This window comes from Narcine bancroftii, chromosome 2 (assembly GCF_036971445.1).
Source record: "Narcine bancroftii isolate sNarBan1 chromosome 2, sNarBan1.hap1, whole genome shotgun sequence".
NCBI lineage: Eukaryota > Metazoa > Chordata > Chondrichthyes > Torpediniformes > Narcinidae > Narcine > Narcine bancroftii.
In genome coordinates, this window is record NC_091470.1 from 356,301,555 (window position 1) to 356,328,893 (window position 27,339).

The following is a 27,339-nucleotide window of genomic DNA, read 5'->3' on the forward strand; positions in this document are numbered from 1 at the left end:
CATGTTTCTGTATTGCACTCAACCCCAGCATCTACAGACTTTCTTGCCTATGACATGAAAGTTTTCAGTGTTAAGAAGAAGACATGATTCTATTAACGATGTATGTGCTGAGAGAATGTTACCTTTCAAGGGGAATCTAGAACTGGGGCAAAGCCTTGTAATAAAGTCAGTCAATTGAGATGCATTATTTTTCTCATTCACAAGTTCATGAATCTTTGAACACCAGAGCACTATGGGGTCATTAAAGAAATTTAAAACAGTGATGTAGATTGTGGTCTATAGAAAATTTTATGGTTACTATAGAACATTACAGCACAGAAAATAAGCCCTTCTAGACTGCTGAACTATCATTCTGCCTGGTCCTACTGACCTGTTCCGAGTCTATACATAGGCCTCCATACCCCTCCCATCCATGTACCTGACCAAATTATTCTTAAATATTAAAATTGAGCCCACTTCAGCTGGCAGCTCATTCCACGCTCACATGACTCTCTGGGTGAAGGAGTTTCCCTTAATGTTCCCCCAAATTTTTCCCCTTTCACCCTTCTCCTTTAATTTGTATCTCACTTAACCTCAGTGGAAAAAGCCTAATTGCATTTGCTCTGTCTACATCCCTCATAATTTTGTATACCTCTGCCAAATCTTCCCTCCTCCTTCGATGCTCCAGGGAATAAAGCCCTAACCTTTTTAACCTTTCCCTATAACTCAGTTCCTGAAGTCCAGGTGACATCCTAGGAAATCTTCTCTGCACTCTTTCAGTCTTACTGATATCTTTCCTGTAGTTAGGTGACCAAAACTGCACACAATGCTCTAAATTTGGCCTCACCAATGTCTTGTACAAGAGGAGGAACAAGCAGCAAACTGAAGCCATGGCCAAATTCAGAGCAGCCAAATCTTATCGATTTGGAAAAGGCTTGTGAGTTGATATAGTGCACTCCTGTCCTATTTATTCTAATAAGTGTGCATATTCAAGTTCGATCTATGCCATTTACAAGTGAAAATAGGAAATATTTTTCATATAGCATTGTGGAAAATTGGAACTTGTTGCACAAGGGCTTTGGCGGTGGAGTCGGTTGAAGCTCTCAACATCCATGTTTGATTTTAGGTCAATCTAATCGAAGAGCGGAAAAGACACCGAGATGCGTAGTAGCCCACTGCTGTTGGTTTGATAGTAGTCCCACCCTGGTATATCAGAAGATATTGTGGTTCCTGGTGTGGAAAACTAAAGAGGAGTTAAAAAATTTGATTCTAATCTCAATTAAAATTGTGAATGAAGAATCCTGATGGGACAGAAGTGACAAATGAAAGAAGAACATGGATTATTTGGAGGAAAAAATTGGCTTGTGAATTTTGAAAGACAGGAGTGCAGTGCCTGTGGAGGAAAATATTTACTATATTTATGAGGATCATATTTAAATTCAAGATATTTGGGGAGCAGATAAAGAAATTTGGGAAAAGGTACAGTTCAGTACAGAGGTGGGAGTGTTAAGACAAAAGTGATAAAGCTGAGGCATGTATTTTGTCCAGATTTTCACACCCCTAACTATACAAGATGGTGTTGAGACAACACTATTGTGTGCAGTTGTCACCTCTAGGAAGAGTTCAGAGGATTATGGGCCAAATGCATGCAAATGGGACTAGTTCAGGTAGGCGACACGGACAAGTTGAGGTGAAGGGCCTTTTTCGTGCATTATAACTCTATGACTATATGTAGTGTTTGCAAGTCCTTCCTGATGCCACTTGGGTTTCCTCTGATTTCTGGTGTTTTCTGACATTCCAAAGATATGCATGTTAATTGCTTAATTGTCCATTCTAAAGAATGCTCTGCATCTGCAGGTCAGTGCATCTCTGGGGGTGTTAATTGGAACTTGAGAAGATTTTAAAAAGTAGTATTGGTATGGACAGTTGCTCAGTGGTCAGCAAGGTCCCATGGACTGAAAGGCCTGTTTTTCTGCTGTGAGATCTCTGATCCAAACTTACTAAACTAAAAGAGTAATAGGAAAGATGTAGAGATATGCTGTCTAATGCAAAGAAATAATATTTGAGTAGGGTGGAAGAATTAGTGTTGCAGTTAGTGCAATGCTGTTACAGTGCCAGTGTCCGGGGTTCAAATTGGTGCTGTTTGTAACCTGAATCTGTGTGGGTTTCCTCTGGTTTCTTCCCACTGTACCAGGGTTGTAGGTCAGTTGGATGTAAATGGACAGCAAGGCCTTGTGGGCTGAAAGGGTCTGTACTACGCTGTATGTCTAAATTAAATTACCAGGGAGAAAAGAACCCAAAGCTCAAATTAAAGATGTATAAATACACAGAAATGGGAGGTTTGTGACAAACAACAGATTCGTAGCTCAATAGAGAGTTGAGCTGAAATTAAAGTACAATAGAAATCTGAAGGACAAAGACCATAGAAATGTATGGTAACACAAGACTTTCATGTTTCACAAGTCTTTTACAAACATGTACGCTTTAAATTGTGATGGTATAATAAAAAAGGTGGGGTGCTATTTAGGACCCAAAAATGATCATCTTGAGGGACAGGAATAACGAGTAAACTAAATTTAAAAAAAAATGTCTATATCACAATTAATTTTGCCAATATCATAGTCAATTTGTGGCCACATTTAATTAAAAAAATAATTGCCAGTCAATCTTTTCCATTCTGTTTGAAGTGATTTGATATTGATTTTTTTTTTCTTTTGAATTGCATCGTTTATTATCCCAAGGTACAATAAAAATCTTTGTTTTGTGTGCTATCCAATATAGTGGAGCTATAAGGGCCTAAATAGGATTATCCTATTTCAGTATCATGTTTGGCATGAGTGACCACAGGTGTGACTCTCAATCCCACCCAGTTTTGCACTGTAAACAAATGCAGAAATATCACATTTGATTCATTCATCCAATTCATTGATATATTCTGAATAGCTATCCCAAACTCTAACTAATTCTTGCAGTGCCTCACTAATCACCGTCAGCCACCCTGGCAGTGATACTCACAGTCAATCAATTTTCAATCCATGCTGGTATATTACCCTGATTTCACACTTGCTCATGTGGGATTTTTTCAAAGGCTTCTGAAAATTCAAGTGCACCAGATCCAATTGGTTCTTTTTCTGTTCTACCAGTTGCATTGTTAATAATAGATTGGTCACATGTAATCTCCTCATAAATCCATCTTGACCTTATCTAATCATGTTAATATTTTCTAAATATACTGTAATTTCCTTTCTAATGACATTAGGATAACTGGTGTGTAATTCTGTTTCCGTACACTTTTATAAAACTATTCTATAAGATGTAGAATTTTGCAAGATAGGGATTATCTTTGTACATTGATTAGAGTAGCTGGCATGTATGGTCTGTGGCAAACCATTTTTACTTAGGCTTTTGTGTTAAATTAATACAGTGAAACCTCATTAGAATGCGATTCGTTAATCTGCAGAATCGCTTATAGCGCGGGTGTCTGTGGACCCCAAACTGCTAAGGGGCTGGCTGATGATAATCAGCCGGCGACCCAACTCCCTGCGCTTGACAGCCCCACTCCCCGCTGCCCCTGCTTCCCCCCCCCCCCCCAGTGCGGGACGTTGGCACGGGACGTCGGGGCATATAGAGCTATAGCCTATTATGAATGAAATGTAAACATAGACTGGAACCTCTCTTAGTCTTTTTAATGGGTACTTGTATAAGATGATTTAAAGTGTCCTAAATCATGTACTCTTGAACTTTTGTATGCAGTAGTTTGTCACACTTTTTTGTGGACAGAATCTTTGGGTAGTTTGAGTCAGCCCTCATGACCTTTGATAGAACGAATGCAGATGTTAGGTCCATAAAGCACGCTGCTGGAGATGAACTTGGATTCACAGAAACCTCTTTCTTTCTTCCCCTTTCCCAAAGATACCATGCAAAGGTGCATTCAAGATGTTGGTGACAGATTTGCCCATCATCTCCTCAAGGGATTGTTTTGGCATCAGGGATCAGAGCATATTGAAAGTACTGCATCAGCTCAAAGGTCCTGGTAAAAACTTTGTATAATTTTAACCTTAAAAGTGCAAGATCCATGGAGATTTGTTTGACCTACCATGAACAATTTGGATTCACTTTCTGTTGGCTAATTACAGGGTTTCCATGCTGCAAGTAATTAGGGGTCAAGCTCGGTAACTTTTATGTAATAAAACACTGAGTTTTTGATTAGTTCTTGAATTGACCCCATTATTCATAAAAATCATTAAATAAAAGGTAATTGCTACAAAATTTCCATTGGTGGGGGAGCATAGTACGATGGGGAAGCATAGAATGGTAGGGGAGCATAGACACATGGCAAAACATCCATTGAAGACTGATGAATGAAATTTCATCATAATGTTGCTCAGAATTACATCAAGGAACTCTGAATACTTTAATATATTCAAATAAAGCCAATGTTTCGATAAATGTTTATCTTATTGAATGCCAGAGAGACAATTAGCAGTTTAAGGTTGAAGGTTCATTTATTGGTATATATGTAACTTATGCACAAAATTTGTTTATCTTTTGTTTGCCTATAACACACACAAAAAGATGCCACAGCAGCCCAACCAAGAAAGAGAAGCAAAAGAAAGAACCTTCAGAGACAGAGTGTCTGTGCATACCACCACCATCTCCAATGCCGTCACCTTCCGTAGTACCTTAACTTTGGTAGCCACTTGACCTCCTGTCTGTTCCAGCTGTGAACCCAAGCTCCAAACAATCAAGTCACTCTCCTCAGCCCTTGGATCCAAACTGAAGCCGGTAACTCCCAAGGCCCTTCGGGAGCCTCGCTTGCCATTGGCACCCTCATGAATCCCAGTCCCAATACCTGGTTACCAACAAGCTAATTTCAGTAGACCTCAGTAGCCTGGTATGAGTTCTTTGGCTGTGGAGCTCCTCACTGGTCTGTAGCTCCGGTCTTATCCTGAACAGCCTTCCAGGCATGGAGTACATGATAAACTGTATGGCAGATTTAAGGTAATTACCAAAAGAACCAGAGGCAATGTGAAAAGAAACATTTTTGGAATTGTTTTTTGGAATACACTACCTGAAAGGTTGGGAATGCCAGGCAATGTCACAACTTTTAAAAAGGAATTAGATATTGATTTGCAGGGGAAATGGTTGAGGAGCTCTTGGGGGAGGGGGAAAGAGGAACATGCTGATAACTGTCTCACAGAAGACCTCTTGTACATTATATCATTTAATAAATGGTGTGAATGGGTATTGTTTATAGAGGCCACCTGCAACATGAAATCTTTGTAAATAAGTTATGTTATAATAAAGTATAATCTCCAACATCTGTTTCTTGTTGTAGAAGACCTATCATATTTGAAGTACAAGATGTTTGCATGTTTGTTTGATTGTGTGTGAATTATAAACAGTAAATATTCAGTGGGAGGATTACATTTCACATTTCCTGTAAGGTTTAAATAGACCATGGTTAGTGTAATGCTGTGACAGCGCCTTCAACCCGAGTATGAAGTTGGTGCTGTCTTTAAGGAGTTTGTATGTTCTCCCTATGTCTGCATGGTTTTTTCCGGGTGCTCCAGTTTCCTCCCACCCTTCAAAAAAATCGACAGTGTTTGTAGGTTAATTGGGTGGCACAGGCTCATTGGCCAGAATGGCCTGTTACCCTGCTATATGTCTAAGTTTAAAATTTTTGAAAATAATTTAAATTCAATGTTAGAACTACAGCTTGTACTGGATTTACAGATACTTTCAATGACTTTGCAATTTGCTTTTCGATAAATCACTTTGATACCATTCAGTTCATCATTTCACTTTTGGACTTTGTGGCAGCAGTTTAAAAATAATTGGAAAATATGCAATAAATAATTTTAAATGTAGCTGGATGAACATTTAATTAGCTGATGAGGAAGACAGTTGCATGAATTCTGTTCTTGTTGTAAAAATCAAGTGACTAAATTTTTTAGTACAAGGAGTTTGCTTGACAATGAGAATTAAGGTTTTCCAGCTTAGTTTGGATTTAATGGTAGAAGTGGTAGACAACATCACCAGTCTGAACTGTCGCATTTAGTATTTCTTCATTATTCAACCAAAAAGGCAGCATAGCAATTTAATATCGTTAGGTGTGTGAATCTAATTGACAGCACCAATCAGAAATTTAACTCCATATGCTGAAGACTATCAACCTGCTAAATTTCTCCAACTTCTGAAGCCTGGGTGCTCTTGCACCATTATTTGTGGTTGTAAATAATTGTGCAATACATTTTCAAAAGAGGAACAAATATCAATCATTGCTAGACTAGATGCAAGTTGCACTTAAAAAATGGTGAAGCTTTGATCAGTTGACAGTAAGGCATTTTCTGTTGCGAGTGGATTTTCAGAAATGCACCTTTTTTAAAATTCTAATTCAGGAACAATTTGTCACATGCTCAGCTGTTGGCTATGTCTGAACGGTCAAGATTAAAGGATTTAGTAGAGAGAACACCCATTGGATTAGGTTTTTGTAAATGAAGAAGCATGCTGTTATATTTGCAGATGGGAGCAAGCAACTGAAGCTGTGTCTTGAATGTATTCAAATTACAATTGCTTTAAATTAAAAGTAGATTGTTAGAATAGAACATTACATATTATCTGCTTTTGAGCCTTTTATGTGTGGCATAAATTTTAAAGAATGTAAATTTAAATTGTTTTTGGAACTTAATACCTACACTTTTTTGTTCCTTCCCTTTTGTACAGTAGATGTTCCACTTCCTTAATTCTTGCTGCTCTGAAAATGGCAACAACAAATTCTCCCATGGAAGATTTGTGTCTGGCTACTAACTGATCTGATGCACTCCTGTTCTTAGTCTTTTTTTAAAAAAAACTATTTGTTCTATTTTATTTAAAAACATAAGAATCAGCAAATCAACAACTGCTAATAATCATGAAGAAAACTTCCCATAATGATCTGGTGACCTGTCATCTGTGACTCCCTTGTCCACTTCTCCCTTCCCACTAATCGTCCCTTTGGCACCCACCCCTGTGTCCACAGGAGAAGTAAATATTCCCCCTGTGCCCATACCTCCTCCCTCACCACCATTTGGGGCCCCAAACAGTTTTTCCAAGTGAAACACCATTTCACATGTGTATCTGCATGGGTTATTTACTGAATCTGGTGTTCCTATTGTGGTCTCCTCTATATTGGAGAGACTGGGCCCAGACTGGGAGATTGCTTTGTTGAGCTCCTCAGCTCTGTCCACTGCAATAATGTGGATCTCCCAGTGGCTATCCATTTTAATTTCCCATCCCATTCTCTTTCTGACATGTTTATCCACAGTCTTGTGCACTGCCAGCCTGAGACTACCTGCAATTTGAAGGATCAAAACCTCATTTTCTGGGAACCCTCCAACCTGATGGCATTAAAACATTGACTTCTCTGGTTTCCATTAAATGAGCCCTCCTTTCTTCCCCCTGTCACCTTTCCCTCACCTCTGTTTCCCTTTTCTCTCTGTCTTCTTTCACAGAGCCAAAATTAATTTTCACCTCTCCTCTTATCATATCCATTTAACACCTTTTGTTGGTCTGGACTCCTTGTAGTGTGAATTATGGAAGATCATGTAACCCACCTCCATCTGGAATTTGGTGGGACTGTGGATTGTGGAAAGTTATATGGGGGTTGGGTGCCTAGTATTCCTAGTTTAATTAGATAAGAGTCATGCCTGCCAGGAATAGCAAGGGGTGGAGGATATCATTTGTGATAACTTGATTGTAACGCTTTCTACCCGTGAGTGGTTGTGAGTGTATCATTTAATCTTGTGAGTGTGTGTCTTTTACTCCTGTTGTGACTCCCCTACGTATGCAAGTAAAACCATACTGTTCAATCCAATTGAACTGATTTCATGCAAAATACATTCCTCATTCTCTTTATTCTTGTACCTTCCTGTTCTTCACTTATTCCTTGAAGGAGGCTCAGGCCAGAAAGGTTGGTAATATGTGTTTACTCCCTATGAACTCTATGAGACCGGCTGAGTTCCTCCAGCATTTCTGTGTTTTTACTGCAAATATCCTGTTTCCCAGCTTTGATTGCAATTATATCATTCAGGAGTTCAGCAAAAACGAGGCCATCAAGCTGGAAAAGTAGGCAATCGTGTTGAAGAATCTTTACAGCAAAATGTGTCAAATATTGAAACAGTAAGATTAAAATAGAATCAGAAATTGCATAAAGATCTTGGACAATCTGACTGTACTTAGGAACTTTTTTGAGTGGTTGTGATTTATTGTGCCCTTAAAATTTCACTTGGAGTTTATGAAACAAATACAACCTGCTTGAGTGTTTTAAGTAGCAAACATTCTTTGTAAATTTTAAAATTTATTTGCTTCTGAAGAAAAAGATTGCATAGTGTACATTCAACAGTCGAGCGAGTTGCTGAGAGCAACTTGTGAATTTCTGCTTCTGCGCATTGTCCAAAGGTTGCTATCAATTTCACAAAATGTTATTTGTCTTGATACGAATTTGACAACAAAATCTGGATTAGTTTAGCTTTTCAAGAAGCACTTATCAATGAATAGTCATAGTATAGAAACAGGCTACTGGACCAACTTAACCATGTCAAAGTTGCCCATCTGAGCTTGTCCCATTTGCCTGTGCTTAGCCTATATTTCTCTAATTCTTTCCTTTGTGCGCGGCGTGTCCATGTGTCTTTTAATTACCATAATTGTACTTGTCTCTAACACTTCTGCATATATATGCACTGCCCTCTATGGAAAGTGTTGCCCCTTGGGGCCCATTTAAATCTTCCTCTCCTAATCTTAAAACCTCTAATTTGAGACACTCATACCCTGGGGGGGGGGGGGGGACTGATTGTTCACATAATCTGTGCCCCTCATGATTTTATATACCTGTAAGGAGCCTCCTGCAGATCCAGGGAAATGAATCCAAGCCTCCCCGTGTTACTCAAGTCTCAGTAATATCCTCATTGATCTTTTCTGCAGTTTAATGATATCCATCCTACAGAAAGACAACCAGAATGGCCCAAGTATCCAAATGTGGCTTTACCAATATTGTGTACAGCTATGACATGACGTCCAAGCTCCTGTACACAATGCCCAGACCGATGAAGGCAAATGTGCCAAATGCTTCCTGCACCACACTGTCTACTTGTGTTGCCACATTGTTCGATAACATTCGCCAGGTCCCTACCACTTACTGTGCATCTCCTGTTCTGGTTTGACTTGGCAAAATGCAAAGCCTCTCACTTGCCTGAATTAAATTCCATTTCCTATTCCTCGTCCATTGACCAAGATCCTTTTGTGATCTTAAATAACTTTCCTCGTTGTCCTCCTTACCACAGTTTAGAATTAAGAGTACTTTATGCATTTTTTAAATCTTAATGGTAGATTACAGATGTATTTACAAAGCTATTGTTTTACCTGTGATCAAACTTAATTACGTAGGATCACAGGAAATATGGTAATTTGGTCCAAAATTACCTGCCTTTATTCTCCACGTGCCTCCTCCCATCTTTTCCTCATTTATGAGAGTAGACCTCGATTTTCTTCTTCCTCTTCCTCATCATCCTCCATTGAACAAATTTGTGTTGTTTGTCTTAACATCTCTCTGTATTTGCTTTGCCTTTGTCTGTACTGAAGTTGGATTGACCTTGCCATCAATATCTTGGGTGTTGCCACTGAACAACCACTGGCTACAAAAGCATGTTGGAGATTGTGCATCTTGTATTGAATGATTTTGTCTGGACTCGAGGCTTTTCCTCCATCTACAAGGTATACATTAGGAGTGTGATGGACTACTCTCCACTTAACTGAAAAATTACAGTTATCTCTGGGGGAGAAAATATACATGCACTTAGATGGACAATGGGTGATGAGGGATAGTAGCATGACTGTAAGTGCAAGGTTATATCTCACAATCTGATTGTTTTTTTTTAAAAGATGTGACCAGCAAGGCATTTGATAAGGTAGGCTGATCTGGAAAGTTAAGTCACATGGGATTCAAAGAGGGATAGCTGTATGGGTAGAAAATTGGCTTTGTGGAAGAAATCAGAGGGTGATAGTAGAAGTTGTTTCTCAGACTGGGACTGTGACTAGTGGTGGGCCATGTAGTTCGGTGCTGGGTCCATTGCTGTTTGTCATCTGTATCATTTGGATGAAAACATACATGATTAGCAAGTTAGCAGATGATACTAAAGTGTCTGGTATTGTAGGTAGTGAAGACGGTTGACAAAGATTGCAGCAGGATCTTGATCAGGTGGGCAGAGGAATGATTGATGGAATTTAACAAAAATATGAGGCGTTTCATTTTGGGAAGTTGATCATTTGAGAGGACTGTCACAGTGAATGGAAGGGATCTGGGCAATGTTGATCGGGAGGTAGATAGGATGGTCAAAAAGATTTTTGGCACATTGGCCTTCATCAGACAGAAGATTGAGTATAGAAGTTGTGAGGTAATGTTGCAGTTGTACAAGACATTGGTAAGGCTACATTTGGAATGCATGTTCCATTTTGGTCACCATGCTCCAGGAAAGATGTTGTGAAACATGAAAACTGCAGGCGCTGTGATTGAAGTAAAAACACAAAACACTGGAGAAACTCAGCGGGTCTCACAGCATCCAAAGGAAGTAGATATATAACTGATGTTTCGGGACTGAGCCCTTCAAGGTACATTTTTATAGGAAAGATGTTATCAAGCTGGAATGGTGCAGAGAAGATTTACAAGGGTATTGCCAGGACTCTGGGGGCTTATGTTATAGTTAAGCAGGCTAGGGCTTTATTCCTCAGAGCGCAGGAGGATGAGGGGTGATCTCATAGAGGTGTACAAAACCATGAGAGAATTAGATAAAGTGAGCACATAGAGACTTTTGTCCAGAATAGAGAATCAAAAGCCAGAGGACAGAAATTTAAGATGAAGAAGGCAAGATCTAATTAGAACCCGAGTGTATCATTTTTTTTCATGAAGTCAGGTGGGTGTAAAGTTGCCAGAGGAGGTAGTTCAGTCAGATAATACTCCAGAGATTTAAGAAATGTTTAGATGGATACATTGATAGGATAGATTTTGGATATGGGCCAAATACTGGCAGGCGGGACAGTTTTGTCAGCTAGGGCAAGTTTCCATTCTGTATGACTATAGCTTCTTTCACACTTGCATCCCACTAAATTGGCTGTTCATTGTCCTGGGATAGGAATGGAAGTTTGGCTTTTCACACTTGACCACTCCTAACTGGACACTGAATGCTTTCACACTTGCAAGGAGCCATCCCGGGGGTTAGGACTGTTCTATCTTCTACTGGAGACGTCCTGACGCATTGAATGATGGTGAACCTGCCTTAAATCCCGATCGTTGTATTATGATTTTATATTTGAACAAGATTAATCATGCATAATTGAGCTGTAAGTACAGCACAGTATGATCCATTCAGCTCCTGTTGTTGTGTCGACCTATATAAACCTTTATAAGGAACTATAGAAAAGTGTGAGCAATAGATAGTAATAGCGGACAATTTTAAAACTGGGTGGGAAAGCTGGTAGTGCTATAAGAGCTCAATTTATATTGCGTGGGAAAATTGGTAATGCTATCGCATACAATTTCTAAATACCTTGGTGGGGGGGAGGGGGTTGAAGTGATGGCAGACCTGCCCTCCCAGAATTCCATGCAGCAGAGAAAGGGTTGTATGCCCGGCTGCATACATGGAGCATTAATAGAGAGGTTTCTCTGCTGCATGGCATTCTGGGAAGTCAGGTCCATCATTGCTTTTTTCCCCCACGGTCTTTATAAATTTGCGAGCGCTACCAATTTTCCCAATCTTTTTAAAAATTGTCTGCTATTGCTATTTATTTCCTCTCTCCCACTACAACTTTCCATTGACAAAGTTTATACCTTTATTTTAATCTTTTCTTCCTGCACTCAGGCAAAAACTTAGGTCATTTCAATCCCACAATGCATTTACCCCTTTCACACTTGCCTGATTGTAACGCTGGCGTCTGCAGACGCCAGGAATTGTTCTAGGGGTCGAGGCCGTCAATCCCAGTTTAAGATGACGTCATCTGACGCCGGCATTGAGTTGAATTTGCTTTCCCACTTGCCACTTTAAAGGCCGATTGGCGTTTGATTCCTGGGATCACTTGCAAGTGTGAAAAGGGCTTATGACTCCTATGAACCTTTACATCTTGGACAAAGCAGCTTTTTTGGTTTGCATCCCATTAGCAATTGCAAATATTTATTTTCTTTAAAATTTGCATACCATATACAAAGTACACTGCCGGTGTCTTCCTGACTACTCAATTTATGATCGCCAAAAAGGACAAGAGCAGCAGCACTTGGGAACAATTGCGCGTTCCCTTCTAAGTTGCACACCAGCCTGATTTGTTATGACCTCTTTATCCAACAGCATTATGGGACTGAGTTTTCCAGAAGTGCAGCAGTTCAAGAAGGCTGCTCTCCATTCCAGGCACAATTAGGATGGGCATCAAATGCTGGCCTAGACATTGGTCCCTAGATTCCAACATTCTTTAAAATGCCTAGTATAGCTGGTGTATAATTTGCGGTTGTCGTTCTTGCATCTTTCAAGGAAGAATTAAAGGAACCTTTAACATTCTGTTATATCATGGCGAATCCTCAGTAAGCACAAGTACATCACACATAATAAGTGAGACACTGCACCATCTGTTTCATCCTGATCTGTGGTGTTAGTTACAACCTCAAACCCAACAGCTTTGTTAAACGTGATTTCACTTTCATAAAACCATTGAATTCAGTAACATTCTATTCATTTTTCTTTATACAGTTTTTAATTCTTAATAGCCACAGCTGCTTTCTAAGCCAAGTAATTATGTATATAATTAGAAGGGGGAAATGCCTTGTATATTGTAAACCATAATTGTTCTTTGAAAGTTAAGATGTTGCTTGATGATCATTGTCTCATTCATTTCCCAGCAAACCATAGGCAGGGCATACTTTTTGCCTTTGTAATTTGCCTTATTCGGATTTAAGATTCGTTAACACACAAAGAAAATGCCCGAGGAACTCAGTGGGTCAAAGGCTTATGGCCTGAAACATTGACTTTTGCTTTCCGTGGATGCTGCCTGACCTGCTGAGTTCTTCCAACACTTGCTTTGTACGTTGCTTCAGTTTCTCAGCATTGTAGACTTCTTGTTTACCTCAAGACTCAAGTTGTAGGTTTTTACTTTGTTCTATGTTATGGTCACTGTTCTGTAAAAGGCTCCTGAACTGCAATATCTAACATAGTATTTTTATACACTCATTGTTCATGCTTTTATTGCTTGTTTGCATTTCGGACTGTGTGAATTAATGCCTCTAATTAATACCCTTAGAATCAGAATAAGAATATATTGTCGTGAACAAATTCATGAAATTTGGTGTTTTGTGGCAGAATCATGGTACAGACATTCATATAAACAACCTTACCGGAATAAGTTTTTTAAATAGTGCCTATGAAGTTAGGCAGTGTCATGGTTCATTGATTATTCAGGAATCTGATGGCAGAAGGGAAGAAGCTGTCCTTATGCTGCTGAGTGCTTGTCTATAGGCTATCCTTTTCCCCGACGGTAGCAGAGTGAAGACAGCATGGCCTGGGTGGTGGGGGTCTTTGAGGATAGAGGCTGCTTTTTTAAGACGTCACCTCTTGTAGATGTCCTCAATGGAGTGAAGTCTAGTGTGATGTTGCAGGATGAGCTAACAACCCTCTGGAGTTTATTCTTGTCCTGAGAGTTGGTGCTTCCATATCAGACAGTGGTGTAACCAGCCAGAATGCTCTCCATTGTACACATGTAGAAGTTTACGAGAGCCTTCGTGACATACCTAAACTCCTCAAACACCTCATAAAGTACAGCCGCTGGCGAGCCTTCTTCTCAATTGTATTGACGAGGAGGCTCCAGGACAGATCCTCGGAGATGTTGACATCCAAGAATTTGAAGTTCTTGACACTCTCCACTCCAAGAGGATTGGGTCGTGCTTCCTTGACTTCCTCCTGAAGTTTACAATCATCTCCTTGGTTTTGTTAACATTGAGTGCAAGGTTGTTGTTGTGACACCACTCAACAAGCTGATCTATCTCCCTCCTGTACGCTTCCTCATTGCCATTTGTGATTCTGCCAACAACCGTTATTACATGCACCTCCAATATATTGTAGTTCATCACTACAATTTGAGACCATGATACAATGCCTAATCTTAAATAACGTCAGAAACTGCTAGAAATTTATAGTGGATTAGGAACCAGTTGTGGAATGAGATTTAGTTAAAGTTTTTGGTCAGAGAAAACGAGGAAGAATTGTCAATATTGAATTTTAACCCCATTTCCATCTCCACAGATTTCCCTTTTTCGACCTGACTTCTAACATATATTTTTATTTCAGTCATCTGGCACCTGCAGTTGTTTTTTCCACTCCCAATGTTACCTGCTTTTTGCTGTTTCTTAGCTGCATCCATCTAATTTTGAATGCTCACTTGTTAAATGTGTTAATCATTGAATGTTCTGTCTATTAAAGAGCAAAAAAGTAACCGTTTTTGATTTTTTCCTTGTGCTGCCAATGGGTTGGTCATTAGCTTTAAGTTGTGGTTTAGATCCATCTGTTTCAAATGATCTTGACATTCACGTACAAATTTCACCTTTTTCATTTTCACATTTTAGGTAAGGCAGATCCGATGTGTACAACGGACAGTACAATGTTCAGGAGGAAGTGGTGCAGCCTCATTTGTGGTAAGTAATTGGGGCACAATAACATGCATAAATAAATTGAAGTCTCTAGAAATGTTGTTGGTGCACTTTTCAGGTGATTTAATGCAGTGCAGTAGTTATTTCCTTTCTATTCTGAGCCATTATTTAAATCTAGAGATATAGATTTAAATTGTTTTGTCTGCAAGGGTCTGGAGTAAAACTCGTTTAATTTAGGCTCAACATATTTGGGTAGAAATTATCATCTTCAAGTCACATTAAAATTACTATATTTTATGGCATACAAGACCCACTTATTTCCCCCCCAAAATATTCCCCAAGTCTTGTATGTGAACGTGAAATTAGGATGATAATGGTGAATAATGCCAACAGTGATCATTGTCTCTAGGTGGCTCACTAGCATTACCACCATCTATCGTTGGGGGCTGATGGCAAGCTGTCGGGGGGAAGCACGCCGGTGGTGGACTGTCGGGAGACTCTCCTGGCAGCCTGCAGTTGGTCCCTGCACTGATTCCCCCTGCCATGCTCCCCACGACAGCCCACACTGATTCACCCACCCCCGGGAGAGCTATATTTTCTGTAATAGCTAACTGCGTTTGTTTTCTCTTATAAATTACAGCAATATTATTATTAAAGACTTTTACTGTTGTCCTAGTTGCATGTTTTGACCAAGTTTTTTCTGCTATACTGTAGCTACATATTTCAATAACATTAAATGCTTACCCATAATTACACAAAAAAAATTCTTAATATTCAATGCTGAAATGGGAGGGAGGTCCTTTTATGCCATGAAATATGGTCATTGGCATTAAACTAGAAATATTTGTTGTGATGTAGATTTTGGTGTTTGAGTTGTCTGTTTTTTAAAAAATTTTTTCTTTTTCACACTATGAACCATACTGACCAAAATACACACAAACATTTCCCTCTTGAATATACACAGTGTCATTTTCTCCCCTTTTTATCCCTTCCCTCCCTCCCTCACCCCCCCTCCCCACTCACTCAACGTTCAACCTATATGATACATTAAACAACGTCCTCACACAATGAAAATAAACAAAAAATTTGTGTCTTCGACTTTTACATACTGGGTCAGTTCATTTAGTCTTCTCCTTCTGTCACTTTACGCGGTGTTGAAGTAGAATCACAAATGTTATGTCATTGCAGACAACTAGCATTACATTTTTTTAAAATGTAGCAAACAACCATTTCTTGGAATACCCCTAGTTAAGTGAATGAGATGAAAGTTGAAATCATAAATAAATTTAGCCAGTCAATGGTCTTTAATCATCACCAGGGAAATGAATTTACCTCCAGCCCATTTCCTCTTGCATTCCTATCAACTCCCTGCTGATTTTTCAGCTACGTGTCTCTATTATGCAGTTATAAGCAAAGCATTGAACCTACCAATCAGCTTATCTATGAACTTTGAGAGGAAACCCATAATCATGAACTCCACACAGACAGCACTTGAAACCAGGAAGAACCAGAATGGCTGGAGTTAAGGCACATACAGTATCTGCTGCTCTTTCTCAGTTCAATAAAATTAATAACCAAGCTTCACCGCTTTCAGATTGGGAATTCCATCAATGGAAATTACTTTTCATTATCCTCCACCCCCACCCTCCATTATAGCTCATATCCCAACTGCAATGTTACCGACTTCATATGCCCAATCCCCTTCAAAATATTACACATTTAAAGTCAAGAGTCATACACCATGGAAGCTCAACTTGCCCATGCTGATCAAAATGTCCCACCCGCAGAAGTCTCTCCTCCCTGCGTTTGGCCCATACCCCTTTAAACCTGTCCTATCCATATACCCGTCGGACTTTTCCTTTAGCATCACAATAGAACCTGCCTCCACGACCTCCTCTGGCAGCCCGTTTCATACACTCACCACCCTCTGTGTAATAAAGGTGCCCCTCATGTTCCTAATAAATCTCCCTGAACCCCCACCCCTAAACATCTTAAATTTTTGGTTAACTATTTCCCTGGTCTGAGGAAAAAAAAAACGCTCTGCATTCACCTGTTCTTTTCCACTCATGTACATCTCGTGTACATCTCAGTGAGATTACCCTTCAACCTCCGGTGCTCCACAGAGTAAAGTGTAGCCCTTTCAACCTCTCCCGATAGCTCAGGTCCCTCAATCCTGGCAACATCCTCATAAATTTTCTCTGCATCCTCTCCAGTTTAACATCTTTCCTGCTGCACAAATGACCAGAACTGAGCACAATATTTCAAATGGGGCCTCGTCAACATCTTGGGCAACTTCAATATGAATTTAATTTCAATGACACTGCTAAAGAGTGGAATGGGGTAGAAATGCTAAAGGGCGAAAGCAGGTTGCAGGGGTTGTGAAGGGCAAGATCAAGAAAAACCATTAATCAAGTCAAGGAGTTTAGAAACGCTTGCATTGTGAAGGAAATAATGAATGTTCATGAGAGGAGGCCTGGGAATAGTATGATGATCTGGCTTAATTGCAAATTAAATAGTACAGAATCAAAGATTTGCAAAGTCAACATTAAAGTAACTGATTTTGGAGGTGAATAAAGCTCAAAACATCTCTGAAATAATATGGACAGGATTTGGAAAATTTTATTGATCTTGTTAATGCCTAATGTATGGGGTTTAGTTCTGCTCAGGGCCAATTAATGTTGCTTTGAGATGCACACAGTAATAAATAGGCCCTTCCTGCCCATGTACTCGCACTGCCCCAAATACATCCATGTGACTAATTAACCATCTAACCCCAATACGTCTTTGGAATGTGGGAGGAAACCAGAGCACTCTGAGTAAATCCACGCAGATAGAGGGAGAACATACAAACTCTACAGACTACGCAAGATTCAAACATGGCTCCCTGGTGCGGAAATGTGTTCCTCTAATAGCTCAGTGATTTTACTTAAAAAAAAAACAAAAATGCAAACTTGATTAAGCAGGTAGATCATTTAATTTTGATAAAGGCAAGTTTTATCCCAAGTGTTGTCCACAACTAAACTAGATGGTGCACTAAATGACTTTGAGATTGAGAAAAATAGCAGCTACATGAGGTTCAGCACTAGAAGGCATGGTGGCTTTGTTAGAAAAGTTTAAATTCAAAAAACCTGCAGAAGAAATTCTGAAGGCAAGATAAGGACCATAGAAAGAAGGAAAAAGAACTCAATGTTCAGAATCGTAAGGAATATCCTCAATATAACCCAATATGTTGCTATTCTTGATCTGAGCCATATAATTTCATTTGCATTTTCTCGGCGGGACATAGATTTTCCTTTATATATATTTGAGTCATTAACTTTTTTTTTAAAAAAGGACAGCTTCTTAATGTGTGTCTTTACCCCAAACAGCCTTTGCAAGCCTTCAGAGAATCCCTCAGACCATAGTTTTGGACCCTGGAATGTGCCAGGACTGTGCATTTAGGTATCTTTCATACAGCAGCCATTGGTGTTTGTGTTTGTCACAACAAAAGTGCAGAATTGAGTGTTATAGAGAGATTGTAGTTAAAATATTGCAAGATCCACAATGAGGCAAGTTTTCAGGATCAAGAGATTTTTTCCATGAGGTAATAGCCTGAAAGAATTTGTCCTTGAATCTGGTGTTGTGTGCTTTCAAAAATGTGTATATTTGACCTGACGGGAGAGGAGAGAAGACCATATGATGTGGATGGTCTTTGATTAACATTATTACACTATTGCCTTGTTTTCTCAAAGCTCATCTCCTCCATTTGACTCTCCTTCTCCCCATGTTTCATTGTGTTGTCAAAATAACTGATGATTTGGTGCTGAGCCACTTTGATGTTACCTCAGCTGTATTTCAGAAGTGGGGGGGGGGGGGGGGGTGGGTGGCTGCAGGGGAGTTGCCTGGTCTTTGTGGGGATGTTTGAAATTGGGTGACAGAATTGGCAAAAACCATAAGAGCAGAAGTAGGCTATTCAGACTATCAAGTCCACTTCGCTATTCCATTCTCCCACTTGGTTTTTTTCCTATAAACTTTGATACCCAGACTATTCAGGTAACTATCAATCTCTGCCTTAAATACACTCACCAACAGCCTCCACAGCCACCTGTGCTAGGAAATTCCAGAGGTTCATCACTCTCTGGCTAAAAAAATTCCTCTGCATCTGTTTTAAATGGGCACCCTTCGATCCTGAAGGTGGTATCCTCTAGTCCTAGACTCTCCTTCCATGGGATGCCACTTTGCTACTTCTCCTCAGTCCAATCCCTTCAACATTCAAAATGCTTCATAGTTCTCCCCTGAATTCCAAGGAGTACAGTCCAAGAGCTGTTAAACATTCCTCGTATGCTAAACCCTTCATTCCAGGAACCATTGGCTACAAACTCCTGGTTTAAAATGTTAAATAGAAATGCTATATTTTCAGGGCTAATTATATGGTGAAAAGCACTTCTTTCCTTTCATATATTTTAAATGTTTTCTTTTAAGCATCGAGATACATTGGAGAATAATCAAGAAACACCATTCGATTTCACACCAGAAAATTACAAGGTAAGAAAACTACAGCATTTGTGATTTCTGGCTTTCTAGTTTAGATGTCTTTGGAATAAATTTTGGAAATTTCAGTGAGATAAAATGTAAAGTAGTAAAATTACTTAGTGAGGAAGTTTACTTTAGAACTTATTCATGGAAATTATATTAAGCCAAGTCTTTTCCTTAGATGATCAAATTTAGATCTTTTATTTGGTGTGAAGAGGGACGAGGAAAATAAAGCAGAACACCACTTCCTGGAAATGAAATGATTCTGTGCCGTCGACATTATTAAAATTATTTCCTTTCACATTTTGTAAAAAGGGAAATGAGCATTTTGTATGACAGATTTTAAAAAAAATTCTAATTTAAAACTTTTGTGTCAGTTGTTACTATTTGGAAATTAGGAGGGTCGACGGAGATCTAAGTGATCTACACTTGAAAGTAATTAGGTGAAGTATTGTTCTCTGAATACTGTATGTTATGAATATCACAAAATTAAAAAGAGACAGTTGGATGTGGAATAGGTATTCATTTTTGCACATTATAAAACCACTTCTGATTTCTCTTGTCCTTTATTGGATAAACTGCTTTGAGACATGAAGATTAAGAATTTTTTGCACTTGTTGCCTTTATTACCAGCTTAAACTACTCCTGTCCTAAAGTAATTCCACTCTTGTTCGAAGGGAGATCGAGAATTTAGATATAGTGATGAATGTCAGGCTGATGCATAATTTAGGCAGGTTTACAGATAATTGTTCCAATTATCTGTCATAAGTTGGATTTGCATGTCTTAATGAGGTAAAGCAATTAAAAAAAAATTAACAAATGAACATTTAATGAAGAATATCAGCATATGTACAGTATTTTTTTAAAATTTCCATTGTATGTGCAGGTGATTGTAACTCACGTAGGTCATAAGTTGAGGACCTGTATTTATGAATAACCTAGTAATATAATACATTAGTTAACAACCCCCACTCTATGCGAATATACTTGTGATACCCAAACCATTACAGCTCAAGCACAATTCTGGAAAACCATTCCCAAAGTTCAGTCTTTAGAAATCTGGTGTTGAAACTTCAGACTTTTAAACTGATGCCCAAAAGTAATTATGAAGGAAGTGGGAGAGACGGAGTGACCCAACTGCTGAAAACTCACTAATCCTTGTCAAGTTCCTTGTTCCAATATCCTTTTGGACAAATGGTTGTCACAACTCCCCTTAGGGGAAATGACAGATAGAGGTAAAGAAGTGGCAGATACCAGACAAAGGGAGAACAAGACAAAAACACAGGTCAACTGAAGGAAGACTAGTTATACTGGGTAGACAAATTGCTCCCAGTGCTCAAATCTTATTTAGAGAAGGTGAGAGTGGTGTTATAAATGAGACCTGAAGGAAGCGGAGGGAAAGTGACAGGAGGAAAAGGAGTGGAAGAATCCAGCCAGAAGATGAGGGTGTGGAAATGGAGCCAAAGAGGAGGGGGAAAAGGAGGATGGATGGGGATGGTTAGAAAGGGGGACAAAATAAAGGGGAAGAACATAAGGAATACACAAGAGAGAAGGGACTCATTACTGAAAATGAGAAAATTCAGTGTCATACCATTGGGAAATAAACTGTCCAGGCAGAATGAGATATTGTTCCACTCTACTGCGGTCCTCACTCTAAATGATGAGGATCCCTAGGCCATGATAACTCACTAGAGAAGTTTTCATGACAACCCTTGGCCTGGAGGGACCATACCAAGAATATGTACAAACAGCAAAAAAAAAAACACAAAATAGCCCAAGCTGACTATCTGACATGACTCCTGAGCCATCTCAAAACCAACATCATTGGAATGGAAGAGTAATGTTTGACAATGAATGATTGACTAAGCAGCCATAGCATTATGTGTAGACCAAATCACCCACTGATCATCCATTCACCCATCTCCATCAATCTGCCTCTTACACTACCCAGCTCTCTGCTTTTGACTTTTTCATCTCCCAATTGCTGACAGAATATTAACTTCCTGGACCTCTCACCTCATTCATTCACTCCAACCTCAGCCCCAAACCAAACCAGACACACTGGTCTCCACTCACTTTGCAACAATCCCAATCTGCCGACAAGGTAGGCATGGTTGTGGTCTGATATACTGTCCCTTACATTGACGTGGCTAGGAGCCAGGACTTGGACACCATCTCGAAACTAGCTCTGGCCCCAGATCCACAAATGATTAGGATGTCAACTCCCAGATCATTACAGACATCACCTCACCACCACTGCCTCCAACCTGACAGTTCCCAAAACCCACTCTGCTTCTACTACTTAAATTCACATATGGAACTGCCCTGGCAGGCCCATTGTTTCTGCCTTGCTTCTAACTGACCAAACAACTCCTCATACAATCCACATCAGGAAAGCCTCCGAGCCCTCTGCTTCTTTCTTGAATACAGAGCTATTAAGTTCCTCTTTCTTCTGCTCTTTCTTTGTCACCCACCCTAGCAGTGCAGAAAGTGCAAAACTTATCCCTACATGCCCCATCTCCATCCAGAACTAAACAGATCTTCGAGGTGAGGCAGAGCTCTACATGGTCATCGACCAACCCAATTTACCGAATGGCATGAACATTGATTTTTCTAATTTTAGGTAACCTCCACCCCCATCTTGACCCCTCTTTACCTACTCCTGTATTGATTTTATTTGATTTTTCTTTCCCTCCTCCTTTTCACCCCCCCCATTCTGTATCTTTCCTTCTCCGTGTCTCACCACCTCTCACTCAAGCCTTCTGTTCTCATCACTTAAAACCATAGAATGCTTCAGCTAAAAATATAGGCCATTTGGCCCCTCTAATTTGTGCTGACCATCTCCCTAGTCCCACTGACCAGCTCCCATACCATAACCCTTCAGTCCTCTCACATCCACGTACCTATCCAATTTACTCTTAAAGCACACGATTGAGCCGCATTCACCACATCAGTTGACAGCTCACTCCACACTCCCACCACCCTCTGAGTGAAAACCTTTCCCCTAATGTTCCCATAAACCTCTCCCCCTTCATCTTAAAAAATATGACCTCTCATATATATCTCCCCCAATCTAAGTGGAAAAAGCCTATTCGCATCCACTTTGTCTATACCTCTCAATCTTGTAAACCTCAATGAAATTTCTCCTCATTCTTCTTTGCTCCAAGGAATAAAGCCCTAACCTGTCCAATCTTTCCCTGTAACTCAACCCCTAAAGAGCCGGCAACATTCCAGTAAATCTTCTCTGCACTCTTTCAAACTTATTGATATCCTTCCTGTAATTAAGGACCCAGAACTGCACACAGTAGTCCAAATTTGGCCTTACCAATGTCTTACTCAACTTCAACATAACATCCCAACTCCTATACTCAATACTTTGATTTATAACGGTTAAGATACCAAAACCTCTTTACAACCCTGTCCACGTGGAACACCACCTTCAAGGAACAGTGTATCTGCACTCCTACATCCCTCAGCTCCTCTACACTCCTCAGTGCCTTATCTCCTACCTTTGTTCAGCCTTCCAAAATGCATCACGTCTGCCACTTTCTGGCCCATTCTCCAAGCTGGTCCAGACCGTCTGCAAGCTTTGATAACCTTCCTCACTGTTCACAACACCTCCCATCTTTGTATACCAGCAAAGTTACTGATCCAGTTCACAACGTTATCATCCAGATCATTAATGTATACAACAAACAACAATGGTCCCAACATGGATCCCTGAGGCCCGTCACTGGTCTCCAATCTGAGAAGCAACCATCCACTATCAGCCTCTGCCTTCTCCTACACAGCCAATTTTGAATCCAGTTTACCACTTCTTGGGCCCTCCCCCAGCTTCTTTCCCCTTTATATCCATAATATCACCCCCTTCCCTATAGTCAAGACTCCAGATAAAGGGTTGAGACACAAAATGTTGACTGACCATTTCTACTCATGGATGTTGTTTGGCCTGTTGAGTTCCTCCAACGGTTCTTTATCTGCTCAAGATTCCAGCATCTTCAGCTTTTGTTTTTGCTAACATTTTAAATGAATTTCATTTAATGAATGAAATTGATTTATGCAATCTTCACAATCTGATACAGAGATCATGTTGCTTCTTTCTCCCTCCAATAATCCAGCAGTTTCCATGCTCAATAGTTCAAAGGTGATGGCATATTTTGTCATTCTATAGGTACCATGTAGAATAACACTTTATACAGGTTAGTGTGAGTGTTCATATTTCTCTATTTGAAAGTTTGTCTCAATGTTTGTAATTGTCATATTTACAACTTGCTTTTCCTTTGCATGTTCACTTTTGCAGCGACTGGAGGTTATTCTTGATAGTTATCCGGAAGGGCACAAATCAGCTGCTGTAATCCCCGTGTTGGATCTGGCACAAAGACAAAATGGTTGGCTGCCCCTCACAGCAATGAACAAGGTAAATAAGCATGATCAAAAGCTTAGGTTTTAAATTTAGACATACGGCACTCTAACAGGTCAATTCTACCCTATGAGTCTGGTGCCACCCAATTTGCACCCCATTAACTTAAGGGTGCATGCAGACATGGGAAGAATGTTTAAACTCCTTACAGACAGCGCGGGATTCGAACTCTGGTCTTGTCCTGATCGCTGGCACTGTAAAGATGTCGCACTAATCACTACGCCAACTGTGCTGCCCATTGATTTTTAAATAGATTTTCTTCCCTTCCTGTGCACTCTTCTCCACCCAGTATTTTGTAGGTTAAAGCCTCCCTCCCATACAGTGGATTGGGCAGGTGTTGTACGATGATTCCTGCAGTTTTCAAGTACCTGTCTACGTGGAAGGAAATGAATTGAAAAATATTGATATTAGCACTCTGTCTTCATGATCATCCCAACTTGAAAGTAGGCATCTGTTTTTGGATTTGTCCATCATTCACAATTATGGAAGTACTATCACAAAGGGTAGAGTGGTTTAAGAGGATTCTACCACTGCTTTAGGAGTTACAAGTGCAGAAACCACAATCATAAATTAATAGTATTAGTCTGGGGGTTAATCTTGAATGTTTGAATTCAGTAAAAACCAAACCAAGCAGCTAATTAGGCATTTTAATGGGTTCATAATTTCTCATGGAAATTATAGCTTCAGTTATATACAAGTGTAAATTAGTAGTGTCATACAGAAATGGGCCCTTCAGCCTAGCACATTTGCTTCCCAACCTTTTTGTCATCTACACTAATCCCATTTGCCCTCAATTTGTATTCTTCTATGCCTTGCATATTTAAGAGCCTGTCCAAATGCCTCTTAAATGTAGTGATCGTATCCAATTCCACCAGCCTCTCTACAGTAAGTTCCAGAAATCATTCACAGATTTAAAAATTCCCCTTAATCTCTTTCTCTCATCTTAACCCACAAGACCATAAGACATAGGAACTGAAATAGGCTATTCAGCCCATCAAGTCTGCCCCACCGTTCAATCATGAGCTGATCCATTTTCCCAAACAGCCCCACTGCCCAGCCTTCTCCCCACAACCTTTGATGCCCTGGCTAATCAAGAACCTAGCAATCTCTGCCTTAAATACACTCAATGAACTGGCCTCCACAACTGCCTGTGGCAATTCCACAGATTTACCACCCTCTGGTTGAAGAAATTCCTATGCATTCCTGTTCTATTGTTTCCTCTGGTTTTCGATATACTCACCACCATTTTGAGCAACTACTTATGCCTCTTGGGTCACTCCTCAGCCTTCTTTGCTGCAAGGAAATAAAGCCCAGGCTGACATATCTTGCCCCATAACTAAAGACCTTCAATGGAGTCAACTTTCTGGTTAGTTCCCCAAGTGTGAACTAACCAGTGCTTTGTAAAGTGGCAACAAAGTCCCAACTTTTGTATGACTAGGCATGGCATGTGCCACTTTCATCACCTTATCTACCAGTGTTACCACAGGGAAATAAGGACAAACCCCCCACCACACCCCAATCCTTCAGTTCCTCAACATTCCTTAGCATCCTGCCATTTAATGTACATGGCCTATCCTTGTTTGATTTCTCCATTACATTACCATGGGCCTGTCAAGAATTGAATTCCATCTGCCAATGCTCCACTCAACTCTCCATTTGATTCATATCTTGCTATTTCCTTAGACAACCTTCATTATGCATAACCTTTACCAACTTGTGTCATTCACAAACTTAGTAATCATACCTCCTACATTCACATTATTTGCTAAGGATATTCCATGACCTCTTTTTGGCTTCTTGATCAATTTTTAAAAATTCTTCTACACAGCCCAAATAACTCAAGAGGCTTCTTTAATTCCCATTGCTAATATCTAGCCACATACTTCCTTTCCCTAGGAAAGCCTTCAAAATCCATAATCTTTTTGCCCTCTTTGACTTCCAACCTTACCAAAACCTGCTTAACAAATCTCTCAAGACTCCCACCTGCCTTTTTACCTTCAGGCATCTGCTCTGAATCTACTTTTGCCAGGTCATCTGACACTATTTAAATTAGTCTTACTCAAGTTATATTATTCCTTCCTTTAATTATCTGAAAGTTAGAATTATGGTCAACAAAAGAAAATCTTTCAATTTTGTTGCTTCGTCCATAATTATGTTCCTTTTAAATAATTCCCCTCTATGATTTTGGAGGCCTCAAATTGTTCAGATGTTGTACCTAGCTTGATTGAATTGAGAGAATGCCAAACTTAGTTAATGCCATATGCAAGAATGTCATATTTCTTGCCATCTGTCATTTTTCTTGTTCCTGTTCATTTTCTACAATTATGCAATCTCCTTTTTACTTTTTCAAAGAAAATTACATTTTTAGATGTTAAGTGCCTCCTTCAAATTGGTAGATTAGAACACTAATGTAATCATCTTGAAGAATTACTAAGAAATAAATTTGTTTTTGAGAACACTATGAACAAGGCAGTGTTATCAGACATCTGTTGTGCACAGCAGAACCCAGTCAGGCATATTCTTGTTCGTCTTCTGATGCAACAAAACACAATTTTGCTTGTTTTCAGTTCAAACTGCATGTCATTTTGACCTACAAATTTGATGTTGACAAAAATCCATTAAAAAAAAAATTAAGGCAAATAGTATATTGACCTTTATTGCCGGGTGATTGGAGTTTCAAAATAGGGAAGAATTTTTACATTTATACCAAGTATTGAGGCTGTACTTGGGATTCCTGTATAAGGTATCTTTATTTAACAAAGGAAGAACATACTAGCATTGGAGGTAGTCCCAGAAATTTACTGGATTAATTCCTGGGTTTGGAACAATTTATGGTGATCTTATTGAACTGTGCAAGATCCCAAGCGGCCATGACAAGATGTACATCAAGATATTTCCACTGGTTGGAGATTCTCAAACAAGACAATGTCATTGTAAAATAAAGAGATGGTCATTTAAAATAGATTTTCTGCTCTCATAGAATTCTCTACCCTATAGAATTGTGCTTGCCAGATCAATGGAGATGCTTTAAATAAAAAGATAAGTAATAATTTGAAACATTGGGGATCATGGCATTTACAAGATTTGTCATCTGATTTTTAAACCAGTAGATTTTTGATTGCTAAACATGGTTTAGTTTCTTGAACAGTTTCTTGTTGTTCTGTCAGTTTCCTATAGATTCTGCGTAACCATAGAACATTACACCACAGAAACAGACCCTTCAGCCTATCTAGTCTGTACTGAACTATTATTCTGCCTTGTCCCAAAAATATTCACCTGGTCCATATCCCTCCATACCCCTCACATCCAAGTACAATCCAAATTTTAAAAAAAATGTCAAAATGGAGCCTGCATTCACCATTTCATTTGTCAGCTGGTTTGACACTCACCATTGTGTCAAATGTTACCCCAATGTTCCTTTTAATTCTTATCCTCTCGTTCTTGTCTCACCTAACCTCAGTAGAAAAGGCCTCCTTGCATTTACTCCATCTATTCCCCCCACTTATATTTAGTATATCTCTATCAAGACTGCCCTCATTCTTTTATGCTCTAGGGAATAATTCCTAATCTGTTTAACTTTTCCATGCAACTTAGTTCAAGTCCCAGTAATATCCTTGTAAATCTTCTCTGCACGCTTCTTGATATCTTTCCTGTAGCTAGGTGACCAAAATTGAATACAATACTCCAAATTTGGCCACACTGTCTTGTACAATTTTACCACACCATCCCAGCTCCTATACTCAATATTTTAATTTATGAAGGCCAACGTTCT

The 27,339-nt window shown here is 39.5% G+C and overlaps 2 protein-coding genes across 3 annotated transcripts in view; one reads left to right on the forward strand and one right to left on the reverse strand.

Moving 5' to 3' along the window:
* Positions 1-27,339, reverse strand: part of LOC138755782 (acetyl-coenzyme A synthetase, cytoplasmic-like) — a 164,178-nt gene that overhangs the window by 112,563 nt on the left and 24,276 nt on the right. The window lies entirely within an intron of this gene.
* Positions 1-27,339, forward strand: part of ndufv2 (NADH:ubiquinone oxidoreductase core subunit V2) — a 46,544-nt gene that overhangs the window by 5,936 nt on the left and 13,269 nt on the right. For both annotated transcript variants that reach the window (XM_069922389.1, XM_069922390.1), the window contains 3 exons: positions 14,612-14,680; positions 19,097-19,159; positions 23,448-23,564. In XM_069922389.1, coding sequence (XP_069778490.1) covers positions 14,612-14,680; positions 19,097-19,159; positions 23,448-23,564 — 249 coding nt within the window. The remainder of the gene's footprint in view (positions 1-14,611; positions 14,681-19,096; positions 19,160-23,447; positions 23,565-27,339) is intronic.